We start from the raw sequence: 13,623 nt of genomic DNA on the forward strand, positions 1-13,623 counted from the left end.
AGCTTCTACTCCTCGGCTTGTTAAAGGGGGTGTTTCTTGGACTCAGTTTTCATTTCGCGCGATAAACGGTTTGTTTAAAATGCCTCCAGGAAGGCACCTACAGTACTCTGGCAACTTCACCAAATAGTTAACCATCAATTTGAACTCCTAGACCTAAGAGAAAATGAGTAAATGGTGTCAGAATTAAGTAGCTTCTACTCCTTAGCTTGTTAAAGATGGTGTTTCTTGGACTTAATTTTCATTTCGCGCGATAAACGGTTTATTTAAAATGCCTCCAAGAAGGCACCTACACTACTCTTGCAACTTCATGAACTAGTTAACCATCAATTTGAACCCCTAGACCTAAGCAAAAATGAGTAAATGGTGCCAGAATTGGGTAGTTTTTACTCCTTGGCTTGCTAAAGCTGGTGTTTCTTGGACTCGGTTTTCATTTCGCGCGATAAACGGTTTGTTCATAATGCCTCCAGGAAGGCACCTACATTACTCTGGCAACTTCACCAACTAGTTAACCATCAATTTGAACCCCTAGACCTAAGATAAAATGAGTAAATGGTGTCAGAATTAAGTAGCTTCTACTCCTTGGCGTGTTAAAGAAGGTGTTTCTTCGACTCAGTTTTCATTTTCGCGTGATAAACGGTTTGTTCAAAATGCCTCCAGGAAGGCACCTACACGACTCTGGCATCTTCACCACCTAGTTAACCATCAATTTGAACCCCTAGACCTAAGAGAAATTAAGTAAATAGTACCAGAATTGAGTAGCTTCTACTCCTTGGCTTGGTAAAGATGGTGATTCTTGGACTCAGTTTTCATTTCGCGCGGTAAACGGTTTGTTCATAATGCCTTCAGGTTGGCACCTACACTACTCTGACATCTTCACCAACTAGTTAACCATCAGTTTGAACCGCTAGGCCAAAGGGAAAGTGAGTAAATGGTGCCAGAATTGAGTATCTTCTACTCCTTGGCTTGTTAAAGAGGGTGTTTCTTGTACTCAGTTTTCATTTCGCGCGATAAACGGTTTATTCAAAATGCCTCCAGGAAGGCACCTACAGTACTCTGGCAACTTCATCAACTAGTTAATCATCAATTTGAACCCCTTAACCTAAGAGAAAATGAGTAAATGGTGTCTGAATTGAGTAGCTTCTATTCCTTGGCTTGTTAAACATGGTGTTTCTTGCACTCAGTTTTCATTTCGTGCGATAAACGGTTTGTTCAAAATGCCTCCAGGATGGCACCTACACGACTCTGGCATCTTCACCAACGAGTTAACCATCAATTTGAACCCCTGTACCTAAGAGAAATTCAGTAAATAGTGCCAGAATTGAGTGCATGAAACTGTAGTTAGCTTGCTTCTCTACAGCACAGGTGCACTTGGACGGCGACCATGCACGCCTGGGCTTGCATGTGAGCGTGTACCCAAGCGCAAGTTGCAGATCGGCTTCTCGGCTCCACGCAGCTCCTTGGGGCGGCATCATCTTGTGGCAGCCTGAGGTTGGCGTTCTCGAAGCGACGCCGTGAGCGGCAGCACCGTGCCAGCCTCGTCGCGCAGCACCGGCCTCGTCGCGGCACACTTCTGTCGTCGTTGGTGCGGCAGCCGGGTCGAGATGTGCAGCGTCAACCCATTGCGCGGCGCTGCAGAGTCTCGTCGCCGGCCACGTCTTCATCACCAACATGCTTGTGCAGCACCATGACGCCGTGGATGGACGACGGGTCGGCGAGCGCCAATGGGCCGTGAACATGTGCATGCAATCTGTAACAGAAGATTAAGAGAGGGCCACGGATCAACCTGCTGCTCCTCGGAAGGTGAACATCGGCGACATGGCCTTGTCCTCTCGACACCGACGCGGTTGCTGACTTCGGTTCCTTGCCGATGGTGGACGGTGAGCCGGAGGATGACAAGAGGATTAGGGCCGCCGCCGGCTTGGTGTAGACTTGGGCTGCGCCGGCGGGGTTGTCGACTCCGGCTCCTAGCCGACGGTGGATGGTGAACCGGAGGATGACGAGGAAGACGAAGACGATGGTGAGGTCATCGTTGGGTCGATGCCGGGCTTGAACGTGAAGCGCCAGCCTGTCTTCGGGCTGTACTTCGGCGTCTTCGCGACGGCGGCGGCGTCAGGTTGGTGCCGGGCTTGAACGTGCAGTGCCAGCCTCGACGCCGAGCTGCACTTCGGCGTCTTCGCAACGGCGGCGGCATTGGGTTCGATGCCGGCGCGTTCCTGGTGGTGACGGCGGTAGTGGATCTGGGTTGCAATCCAGGGGCGCCTTCATGAACGGCCGCCAAACTGGCTGTGTGCGTCGAGGTCGGCAAGACACATCTCCACAGCCAGGTGCTGCACCCATCCGCCCATGCATGCTAATTAAAGAAACAAAGAGAATCATTAGCAGTGCTCACCCATATTTAACTTGTAGATCATCTTGTATCTGGCGTGCTCGCGGAGCCGAAGTGCACACAGAAGGGTGCCGCCGGCCTGGCCTCGAAGTGAATGACGCGCCGGAGGGCTCCGGCGCCAGAAGGCCTATGACGATAGATGCCGGCCGCACGCCTCTGGATAGAGGGGTTCTCTTCACCCCGGTGCTCGATGGAAGAAGAAGGGCGCCGGTAGCCCTGGAAATCGCCGGCGGTCAGAGACGGCGAGCTTGACGGCGGCTGGTGATCTGATGATGGACGGTGAGCTCGACGACGGCTTGGGCGACGATGGACGAGCGCACGCCTTCCTTGCTTCTCCGCTCGTCAAGGCGAGCAGGAGGTGCACCGTGTCGGCATTCTCCGGCTGGACGCTCGGCCGGCTCCTTCACCTGATTGCTCTCGTGGAGGAAAAAAGAAGCCCCTGTCTCTGCGCATGCAATCTGTAAAAAAAAAGAGAGAGAATAGAAGATCAACCTGCACCTCTTTAGATCAAGAGATCAGAGGCGGCCATGGCGTCTTCTCCCTTCCTTGGCATGTTCCTCGGTATCTACACGGCGTCGACGTGGTGGCCGGCTCCGCTTCAAGATCGATCTTCCTTTGCTCCGTGGCGCCCTGCCCAGCGGCCGACCCAAGGCGAGTAGGAGGCGCACGACGTCGGCACCTTGGATGGACGGGGGCGCGCCTCGCCCCCTCGCCCAGCTGCCTCCCCCGTGGAGGAAAAAAAGAAGCCCCTGAACCAGAGACGCACGGGCCTTTATATAGAGAGGGATTAGGGTGATGCGCAGCCTTGGCCTCCCACCCGGCGCCGCCTCTCGTTTGTTGAGAAAAATATGCAGGCCTGCTTATCCGTTTGGCATGCAAAACGGAGCGGCACATTGCGATAAACACCACGGGCGGCCATCCGGGCTCTCTGCATCATGGGCCTGGTGATCCAGGAAGCTTCCAGCACACGTGTGAAGTAAGAAGCTAAGGTCCTGTTCCCACTCCATAAACCCCGTAAACACGAAAAAAACATCACATCGAATATTTCGACACATGCATGGAATGCTAAATGAAATCTATTTACAAAACTTTTTGCATGGATGGGCTGTAAATCGCGAGACGAATCTAATAAGCCTATTTAATCCATGATTTGCAACAGTGGTGCTACAGTAACCATCCGCTAATTATTGATTAATCATGAATTAATTAGCATCATTAGATTCGTCTCGCGATTTACAACTCATCTGTGCAAAAAGTTTTGTAAATAGACTTCATTTAGTACTTCAAATTAACAAGATTCCATCGCAAAATTTTTTTACAAAACATCTAAACACGGCCAAGATTGATGTGCGTGCATGAGTATTTCCATCCCGGCCGCATATGCGCAGACTTCGCACGTTTTGTTACTGGCCAATAAGCCGAGTCGTTGCTATGGCAAGAGGGTTTAGGGGTCTGATGTTTCTAAAATCTTCTAGGCCGCGCCGGCTGCCGCGCGGGCTCGGCCATGCATACGGTCATTCTCGTACACGTGCACCGGCACTACATGCGTAGATACATGAGCTTCTCGTACATGTAGGCGCATGCATGGAGCTCATGTACGCTCTCTTGATTTGCTTGGGGCTTCACATGCTAGCTCCCGTAACAGGAAGCCCATACAGCTAGTGCTTAGTTAATTGCTTTGTTTTCTTCTCCAAATTCTCATATAACCCGTATATGATTCATGCAATTTATACAATTGTATTCAAAGTGGTTGCACAAAATCTCGTCAAACAGACGGTGCAGACACGGACTCCATTGGCCGCGAAGAATCATTTGGTAGGGTTTATTAGTCAACTCAATGATCCATTTTTGTTGAGCAATTACTCAATGATCCATTAGTGGAAGAGTTCAATTCAACACCCTTATTAGTTCTTTTTATGACTTTATTTTCTGCATGATTTGTTTCATGGGCATTTGGGAGTTTTCCATTTCAGTTTCAAGGGCCATTTGGCTGTCCCTTTAGAACTTCTATTGTAATATTGACATTTGTTCCTCAATGATCGAGAACTTGAAAAATGTTGTTAGAAGCTAACTTTTATCACTTGGTTTGTCATCAATGTTTATATGTACCACGATTTAAAGATTGATAGTTTAAATGTTGTTAGAAGCTAACTTCGTGTGGCACACATTGCCGACGATGCTCCGTGAACACACATATAACTATATAAAGAATTGTATGTAAGTTGCTTATTCTAAACAAAACTTCTATATGAAGCGATACATAAACATCAAGAAAAACGTATCTATTTTTCTGAACACAAAAATTCTTTGAAAATAGATAACTAGTTATGCAAGTTGTTTAATTACTTTCTACATTTAATCTCATACACTTTTTTTTACCGTTTTAATCTTTTACACTTAGGAATAGGTTTATAGATGGCAATGAGAAAATCGGTGACTTACGGAATTTCTATGTCGCGTGAACACGCCTTAATAAAAAGAAAGAACGTGAGCTTGTTTTTTCCAAATATGACAATTGCTCGGTATTAGACAACTAATCTAGCCGTTTGCTTTTGTAGAAACAATTAATTCCCAGGCAGGTTGACACGCGGTGAAATAAAACCATTCAACTATACGGATATTTATTTCAACCTGATCGACACTTGGCATGATACCAGTGACAAATGGCGCTCAAGCTATCATGACATTTTAGCATGTTGGACATTTGGCATGAGACAAGACGCGTGGTGCTTTGTGCTACCGTCGTATTCCAACATGTCAAACATCTGGAATGAGATATGACTAAGGATGGATCTGGATGGCTGAACATTCGAATTATTTGTATTCGTATCCGCTTAAAATATAAATATGGATATCCATATTCGTATTCGATTTTAATATCGATGTCATATGGATGCATCCGAATCCAATTTTGAGAAATTTTTTCTATCCGATTCCATATTTGTATTCGAGAAATATCCGATCACATCCGCATCTGTCCGTATCCGCAAAAAAAAATGACTAGTGAGACAATCTTAAACTTATCTTTATACCTAATTACTTAATAATATATACTATTTAAATTATTTAGAAAGCTAGATAACTAATAATATATTTATTAAAATTAGTAATGATATAAAAATTAACTTAACTATTTAATATATTTATTTCATTATTAAAATTATTATATACGAGTCAAATTAATTAATTATTTAATGATAAAATCTTTTTTATATATTTTAATTATTAAGTATTTAAATATTTATTTATTTTACCTTTAAAATTAATATTATATATTTAACATAAAAGCTCTACCTAAATAATTATATTTTTTATTAGCTATCTTCTAATCCTTTACTCCCTACTTGTATAATGATTTTGATCTACTATAAAATTGTTGACAAAACAAATTGATACTCGTGATAACTCTATGTTTCAAATCGAGAAGGTATCTGGATTCGAACTATCTTGTATTCGTATCCGATGAGATCCGTATTTGCATTCGTATCCGGATTAAAATGTGGTAAAAGATGACATTCGAATCCGATTTCATCCGTATCTGATCCGAATCTATCCTTAGATATGACGTGTGGTGCTCATGCTATTACAACAGACACTTGGATGGTGTGAGATGTTGCCAGATGGTATCTATCCTCTCTTTTGCCAGCCTGTGACAGGCTATTTAAGTTGTGTAACCCCAATCTACCTTCACCCTAGATCTGCGAAGCGCCCTCACGAAATCGGCGATGTGAACCTCTCGCTGGAGAATACCCACAGATTGGGCACCCCGCTCCTCCGCGGATGTCTATTTCTCGCTCGTGTGAGTGCGAGCCGAGCCATCACCAGGGTTCACGTAACCGGTCCGGACCGGTTCCGGTTTGGGCCGGTACCAAACCGGCCCAAATTCAAAATTTAAATTTAAATTCAAAAAATGAAAAATTTCTAAAAAATTCCTAAAAATACTTCAAGGTACGACAAATCTAATGGTGTTAAATTTTCTCAAAAATTCGTTCATTTAGTATAGTTTGCGGGGATTTGAAGTTAAACAAAAAAAGCGTGCATACAAAAGTATACAAATACAATGTAAAAGCAGTACAAAAGAGGATTGGATGGTTCATTTAGACTAAAATATGTTATATAAATATTTATTTAGTATACTTTGTGGGAATTTAAATTTAAACTAAAAAATCGAATTTGACCGTTACCAGTCAAACCGACCGGTATACTGGCCAAACCGGCCGGTATACCGGTCGGTTCCCAAATGCGCTGGACGATTTGAATTTGCACTGGGATTTGTCCGGTTTCTATCGGTTTCCAGTGAAACCGGTCCGGTTTACCGGAACCGGAGTGCTCCGGTTTGGGGTGTCCGGTTGGGAAAAAAACCGTGGCCATCACATGCGTCCCTCGACCCCCCTCCTCCGGTCCAGTCATCTTTCTCATCTCCGGCAGCATCAGATCCACCAACTGGTAACACCCCCATCTGAGAGAACGCTGCTCCCCCGTCCGGTTTCTTGCCCACCGGTTATCACACCGCTGCCCCGCGACCCCCCTCCACACCCCCTCCCCCACGCCGCTGCCACCCCGCAACACCCCGTCCCCCATCTTCTAAGACCGCCGGTGACCCCCCCCCCTCCCTCTCAAACCCACCCTTTTGAAGTCCGCCCACCAAATCTCCACAAGGAATAGATTTCCTCCCCTCCTCTCCCTCCCCTACCACCATCATGAGCAGCAGCAATCGTCGTCTACTTGTGCGCGGCTTTGTTTTGGTGGACTATCCTTGAGAGGCCGTGATCTCGCACTCCTTGGCGAACAGCGGGTTGGGCCGTGGCGGCCTCTCACCATGAGGGCCTGCTGTAGTGCAGCTAGCCTCCGTGGGGAGTTGATTTCCTATCTTCGCGTCCCCCACCTCTATTGACCGATAGAGATTACAACCGGTAAGCCTCCGAATCCTTATTCCTCGTCTTGAGCTGTTTGCTATTTTGCCATCCGAAATTGTGCATTTTTTAGTTTTTAGTTGATATATTTTGTGAAAAGTTTTTAGATTCAGATCTGTTTGGATGGACCAAAGTTGAGTGCTACCCTGTAGCACTTATACCCCTACTAAAGTTTTTAAGTCTTGTTTAAGCTTTAGTCTACTCCATTAGCACTTCTGTTGGGCTAATGCTAAAATTTAGTACTATTGGCATTAGCATTTGGACCCAAACACCCCTTAGTTACTTTAAGTTGTAGCTGCCTGGACATCATTTTGTGGCTTTGTAAGTAGGACAGATTGATTGAACCCTCCACCCCAGTAAGAATTTCTCCCTCTGTTTACGAATCAGTCCACAATAACTTAATATTGGACATTATAAACCATTTCCATCTGTCTAGGTCGTAATTACTGATAACTTGCTAAACCCCAATCTGACCTAAGAATTTTAATGGAGCATATCATAAGCATCTTGTACTGAAAGTAGTTTTAGAAAATTACCATAATTTATGTCAAATAAACTTACGAAGTTGGCACTCTGTATTTTTTGTCAAGAAAACTAAAATTGCCAGTGTGTACAGAGGAGCGTTTATTCGCACATCCCACCATCTGAGGCTCAACTCCTATCTTCTTCTTTTTTTTGTTTACTCATGTACCTTATTCCCAACACGACTAATAGCAAGAAGCTGCAGTTGCCTTGTTGAGTAGTATACGGCTTAATTCACCGTCTTTGCCAATTACAAGGGGTATATTTGTTGAACTCTGAACCCTATGTCATTTTTCTCTCTTAGGCCTGAATTCCTCTGCATGATGGCTAATGCACAATCTTCATCTTGGTCAGACCTCCGGCCGGAACTTCTGGGCCTTGCTCTCAAGCGAGTCCCCTCTCTCGCTGACCGTGTTCGAGTGCGAGCAGTGTGCCGGTCATGGCGCAACAATGCTCAACTACAACTCCTGCCTCCACCGCTTCCATGGCTGTCCCTCCTTGATGGCACATTCCTCAGCTTTCCGAGTGGTGAAATTCACCGTATGCTATTACCAGGTGATGCTCGTTACCATGGATCCTTCGACAACTGGCTCTTCCTCGTGCACAGTGATGGCGAGTGCTCGTTGATGAACCCTTTCTCCAAGACTGTGCTGCAGCTTCCTAAGCTGGCCACTATCTGGCCCTATGAAATGGGGAACCCTGCAGAACACCCAGTTTTGTTCAAGTTTGTTGGGCCATCATCCCTGGACATGTCACCGGATTCCCTGCTAGCAGCAATGATCGTGGACGGTTCTCTTCGCAGCGGGATCCGCATCTGCAAGCCCCCGGTTGCCACTGACAAACTGAGGAAGAACAATCGTGACCACATCTACGACGTCGCGTTCTTTGACGGGAAGCTGTACTCCCTCATCTCCGGGATGCTCATCGTCCTTGAGATCGTCGAGAGGCACAAACACCAGCCCAAGATCTCGTCCATCAAATGCGTGTCTGACAACATTTGCAACTTAGCCATTGCTGATTCATATGATGATGCGAGGTACTTCTGCCCCTCTTGGGAGTACCTGGTTGAATCTGCCGGCAGACTGCTGCTCGTTGTCCGGAGGGTTGGCATCCTGCTCCCTCTGCCAGAGCGCAACTCGTTTCATCATGGGCGGACTCTCTCGTTTGAGGTGTTCTAGGTCGACCTGACCAGCAGCAGCTCCTGCCGCCAATGGAGGAGAGTCAGCTCTTTGGCAGGCCAGGCGCTGTTCATCGGCACATACTCCAAGTCTGTCCCTGCAGCGGAATGTGCAGGTGGTTTGCCTCAGGAGGACTGCATCTACTTCACCTGCGACTACGCCAGAACCTGCCGAGGCCCTCCTCCGGATCCCCTCCGAGACTGCGGTGTGTTCGACATGAGAACTCGGATGGTCACGCCGCTGCTGCCGGAGACCACAGTGGTGCGGCGTGTTGCCCAGGGGTGCCCGACTTGGTTTTTCCCTTCCGGAGCTGTGTGATCCGGATTCCATATGCTCGGCTTTATGGTGAGCCGTAGCATGCTTTGGCTTTGTTGTTTCAGGATTCTCGTGTGTGTGTGTGTGTACTTCTAGCTTGAAGCCTTGCTTGGACTGCTTAAGTTTATTTCGTTGGTTATGGTTATGGTAGTCACCTTAAGTAAGTTATTGTAGTATTTTGTTGTTCATTCAGACTAAATTTCAACAAGCATGTTTCAGTAGCTCTATATTAAGTTTATCTCTCTTTCTCCAATATTTTTCTGATTCTACAGGATGAGATTAAAATTTCGATGCGATCAGAATGCAAGAATTCAGGTCAATGTATCCTCATCATGGTTGCTGTAACCATATTTTGTGGTTCTCCTCCTGATAAATTTCTATATGCATGATGCTATCTATTTCCGCTGCTACAGTGAGATCATTTACCAGAATTGGTGGCTATTGAGTTTAATTCTGATCCTTTTTCCGGTGGTTGGTATTGTCATATTCCAACAAGTTTTACATGCCGCAATTAATATTATCTTGTGGAAGATAGATAAATCATGTATCTTTAAAGCCTACTTTAACCCAATTAGCTAAGGATAAAGATAAATTTAATGTTCAATATTTTTTAAATATGTTCAATATTTGATGTTCATATGTCAAAATTAGAAAGATGAAATGTTGAAACTGTAAACACCAAATGTTGAAAAAGCTATATTCAAAATGTTGAATAAATCCGCTTGGTCTGGATGGATGAGTCTTCTCACTGGTGGCCTGGGCCTTCATCTCCGATGGCCTGGGTGGCGGCACGGCAGAGCCGAGGGGCGGCGGCCGGCGGCGTCGTGTTGTGGGACCGGGGCGGCGCATCGGCCGGAGGCGGTGCACGGCGGGGCTAGGGCGAGCATCGGCCGGTGGCGGCGGGGTTGGGGAGGCACATCAGGCCAGCGGCAGGAGCAGCCGCGCGGCTCAGGGGGACGCGAAGGCGCTCATGGTGAGCAAGGAGGCAGAAAAAAAGATTATGGTTGAGTAGATCCAACGAAGATAGCTTTTTGCACAAATCTCAAACACTGGAAGTTAAGTTGGAAAAAAAAAACTTTAGAAAGATAGATAGGTTTTCTGCATCTCTCGTGGAGGAGTTCGCTGGCATGGGCCCACTGCTTGCGCGACGGCGTATAGGCCCACGTAACACGCTGCCACGGCCCACTACACTCAAAAGCGTGACCGCGTGAGACGGCACGACGCGGCCGCATCGTCGATCGATGCATCGACCTCTACTAAATCCGGTATGATGTCAATGGATTCTCGAGAGAAAAAAAAAGAGAGGAAAACCTAGATCCGCAGAGCTAGAAATCGGCATCGTTTCAGACTTCAGAGTAATCTTTTTCGTGATCCCTAGCTATATGCACGGTTCAGAGTAATCTTCGTGCCTCCCAAATCCCAATGTCTTCGACGACGACCAAGGGCGCTTCCTCGTCCTGGGCGGACCTGCCGCCGGACCTCCTGGGCCTCGTCCTGCGGCGCCTCCACTCCCTCGCCGACCGCGCCCGCGTCGGCGCCGTCTGCCGGCCGTGGCGCTCCGGCGCTCGCCTGCACCGGGACAACCTGCCCCCGGCGATGCCCTGGGTAGCGCTCGGCAACAAGGCCTACCTCGACGTCGTCAACGGCGACGCCGCGCGCAGGCTGAGCCTGCGCGTCCCCGCGAAGGCCCGCTGCCGCGGCTCCGACGGCCACCTCCTCTTCCTCACGCGCGCCGCCACCGGCGAGTGCTTCCTGGCGGACCCGTTCTCCGGGGCCGTGCTCCCCGTCGCCGACCTCTCCTCCTTCATCGAGGAGCGGACCCGCGGCGAGACGTTCTCGCGCGGCTTCGGCCTCAGCCTCAGCCTGCGCGTCCACAAGGCGGTGCTGCTCTGGCCTCCCCGCCATGGCTCCTCGTCGGAGCTCGAGCCCGTGGTCGCCGCGATGGTGAAGAACAGCACCAGCAGGTACAATACGACCGTGTTCGTCTGCAGGGCGGGGACGGACACGGCCCACACGGGCGTAGACAAGGAGAGCTACGGCGCCATGGCGGTGGACCTCCCGCTCGTCAAGGACGTGGCGTTCTTCCGTGGAGACCTCTACGCCCTCTCGACGCGCGACGAGCTCCTCGCCGTCCGGCTCGGCGAGGGCCCCCGCGGCAACCCGGCGATCACCACCGCCGTCGAGTCCGGGATCGAGGTCCCGGACGACGGAGAGTGCCGGTCGCACGCGCACGACGGGATCCGCCCCGCCGGCGACGTGCGTCTCGTCCAGTCCGGCGACCAGCTGCTGATGCTGAGACGGTGGGTCATCGACGACGGCGGCGACAGCACCAGCAGCTTCGATGTCTACGAGGCGGATTTCGGCGCCAGCCCGTGCCGGTGGAGGCCGGTGAGCGGCCTGCGCGGCCGCGCGCTCTTCCTGGGGCGGTGCTGCTCCAAGTCCGTCCCTGTCGGCGATGGCCATTACGGCGCCCGGGAAGACTGCATCTACTTCGTGCGCCACGCCGGCGACTCTGGCATCTACGACATGGATTACCGCAGGGTGAGCCCGCTGGTGCCGGACGCCAAGGTTCTCCGGCGACACGGGCGATCGTGGAACCCGACGTGGGTTTTCCCTGACCAGTCTATAATTGAGGCCCATTATTATTATCTGAAGAAGTCATTGGCGCAGGGTGCTTGGGTTGCTTGGAGATCCTAATGATCGTTACGTGCACAATGTGTTCTTGAAAAACTAATCTATAGCATAAAATTTTGCAATTTCGTATCAAAATAACAAGGCCAAATTTGGTGTATAGAAGTTTGCATGCCTATTGAATAATATAGGCGGGATAGTAGCTTAGATCTGTTTCAAAAAAAATAAAAAAATAAAAGGCATTTGCAGTTTTTTTTCATGAACTTTCACCACTTTTGGTGCATTAGAGTATCTCTAAGAGCTATTGTATCTATGAATAGCTAAAATCCTAATATAGCTATTATGTAAAACGATATAGCTAGCGAAAAAGTATGAAATCCAACAGTTTCTCCAAAATTTAAAAAAGGATGACTAATGTTCAGCGCTAGACAAAGATGCCCAGGAGCACCCCTGGATTGAAAACAAGGACAGAAGACGAGAGGTAGATAGAGTTTTTGTTGGATGAGAATTTTATATTTTCCTTTTCTTTTTTTTGTTTTCACTATATATGCACCCCATTAAAAGCTAGATACTGTCCGTGTGGATGACGATTCCGTCGATTTGATGCCACAGGATATGAGTGCTCGTATTTGGTTGGATGCCAGTCATATACGAAATTCTCCAGATAGGCACTTGTATGCAATTGTTGTTTGGGCTGAGCATCAAGCAATTTGCTGAAATTGTTTGATGCCGATGAATGAGCAAAAGATGAGGAAAATTTTAAGTGACTAAGGCAGTGAGTGACCTTTACCTACGACCCTTCTAAATTTTTGTCTTCTTTTGGAAACATTTGTGATTGGCGACACAAACATCTGCGCCTGTGACTATACTATGGGTACTATATGTCGAGGCCTCGAGGGTATCTATCACCAACCGTTAATCATCATCATCACGCCTTCAATTCGTGCCATCAGGTAGTTCTGTCGCTCAGATTTTTTTTCCTTTTTTTTCTTTTGAGTAACATGCCCATTATAGCTAAGTTTTTCAATTATTGTTCGCAATTATAGCTATTTTTTCCTAAGTAATGAGCGACATGCCTGTCAACAGCAAAGATATCTGCGATTTCGATAATCCTAACATCAGCTGGTACAAGTAGGGTTTACATTTCTTTCAAAAAAAAAGTAGCTAGGGTGTCCATGAGTGTGTTTTTAGGCCAGGGTGCACGTACCACATTCCAAAATAATCAAGTCATCAGTTGGCAGATGACAGCTGCCTGTCAAAACGAAGTGGATCATTACGAACTTCATTTCATAGCCTACAGTACTAGGAACAGATTGTGACGGAACCGCCAAATTAAAACTCTAATTAAGCGTAATGGCCGTCATTTGAACACATCGGGCTCATTAGCTTAACGGCTTAATTTGGCGATCCTTTCGCAACCCACGTCCCGATCGAAACATCACCGATAGTCCCACGCGAAGGTGGGCGCAGATGGTACAAGCACGACACATATTTGAATATACAACAAATATACATAGAACTTGACCTTAAGTTTTACAAACCGAGTTGAATAAATATATAATTCACAAACTTTACAATACTGAAATCCTGGTTCGTCTAGAGGAACGGGGCCTACAGCTACCAAAAGTGAACCCTAGAGAGATCCCTACTAAACGTCCGGCTCCACGACCACCCATCC

At 47.6% G+C, this 13,623-nt stretch overlaps 2 protein-coding genes across 2 annotated transcripts; both read left to right on the forward strand.

Annotated features, from left to right (window-relative positions):
- Nucleotides 1–6,992: 6,992 nt before the first annotated feature.
- LOC120704963 lies at nt 6,993–12,083 on the forward strand. Its single transcript, XM_039989514.1, has 2 exons — nt 6,993–7,299; nt 9,587–12,083. The coding sequence occupies exon 2, from the start codon at nt 10,737–10,739 to the stop codon at nt 12,009–12,011; it is 1,275 nt and encodes a 424-aa protein (XP_039845448.1). The 5' UTR covers nt 6,993–7,299; nt 9,587–10,736; the 3' UTR covers nt 12,012–12,083.
- Nucleotides 7,327–9,564, forward strand: LOC120702613. The gene is made up of 2 exons (XM_039986476.1): nt 7,327–8,080; nt 8,176–9,564. Exon 2 carries the CDS (start codon nt 8,364–8,366, stop codon nt 8,997–8,999), a length of 636 nt encoding a protein of 211 aa, XP_039842410.1. The 5' UTR covers nt 7,327–8,080; nt 8,176–8,363; the 3' UTR covers nt 9,000–9,564.
- Nucleotides 12,084–13,623: the final 1,540 nt, after the last annotated feature.

Source organism: Panicum virgatum, chromosome 4K (assembly GCF_016808335.1).
Source record: "Panicum virgatum strain AP13 chromosome 4K, P.virgatum_v5, whole genome shotgun sequence".
NCBI classification, from domain to species: domain Eukaryota; kingdom Viridiplantae; phylum Streptophyta; class Magnoliopsida; order Poales; family Poaceae; genus Panicum; species Panicum virgatum.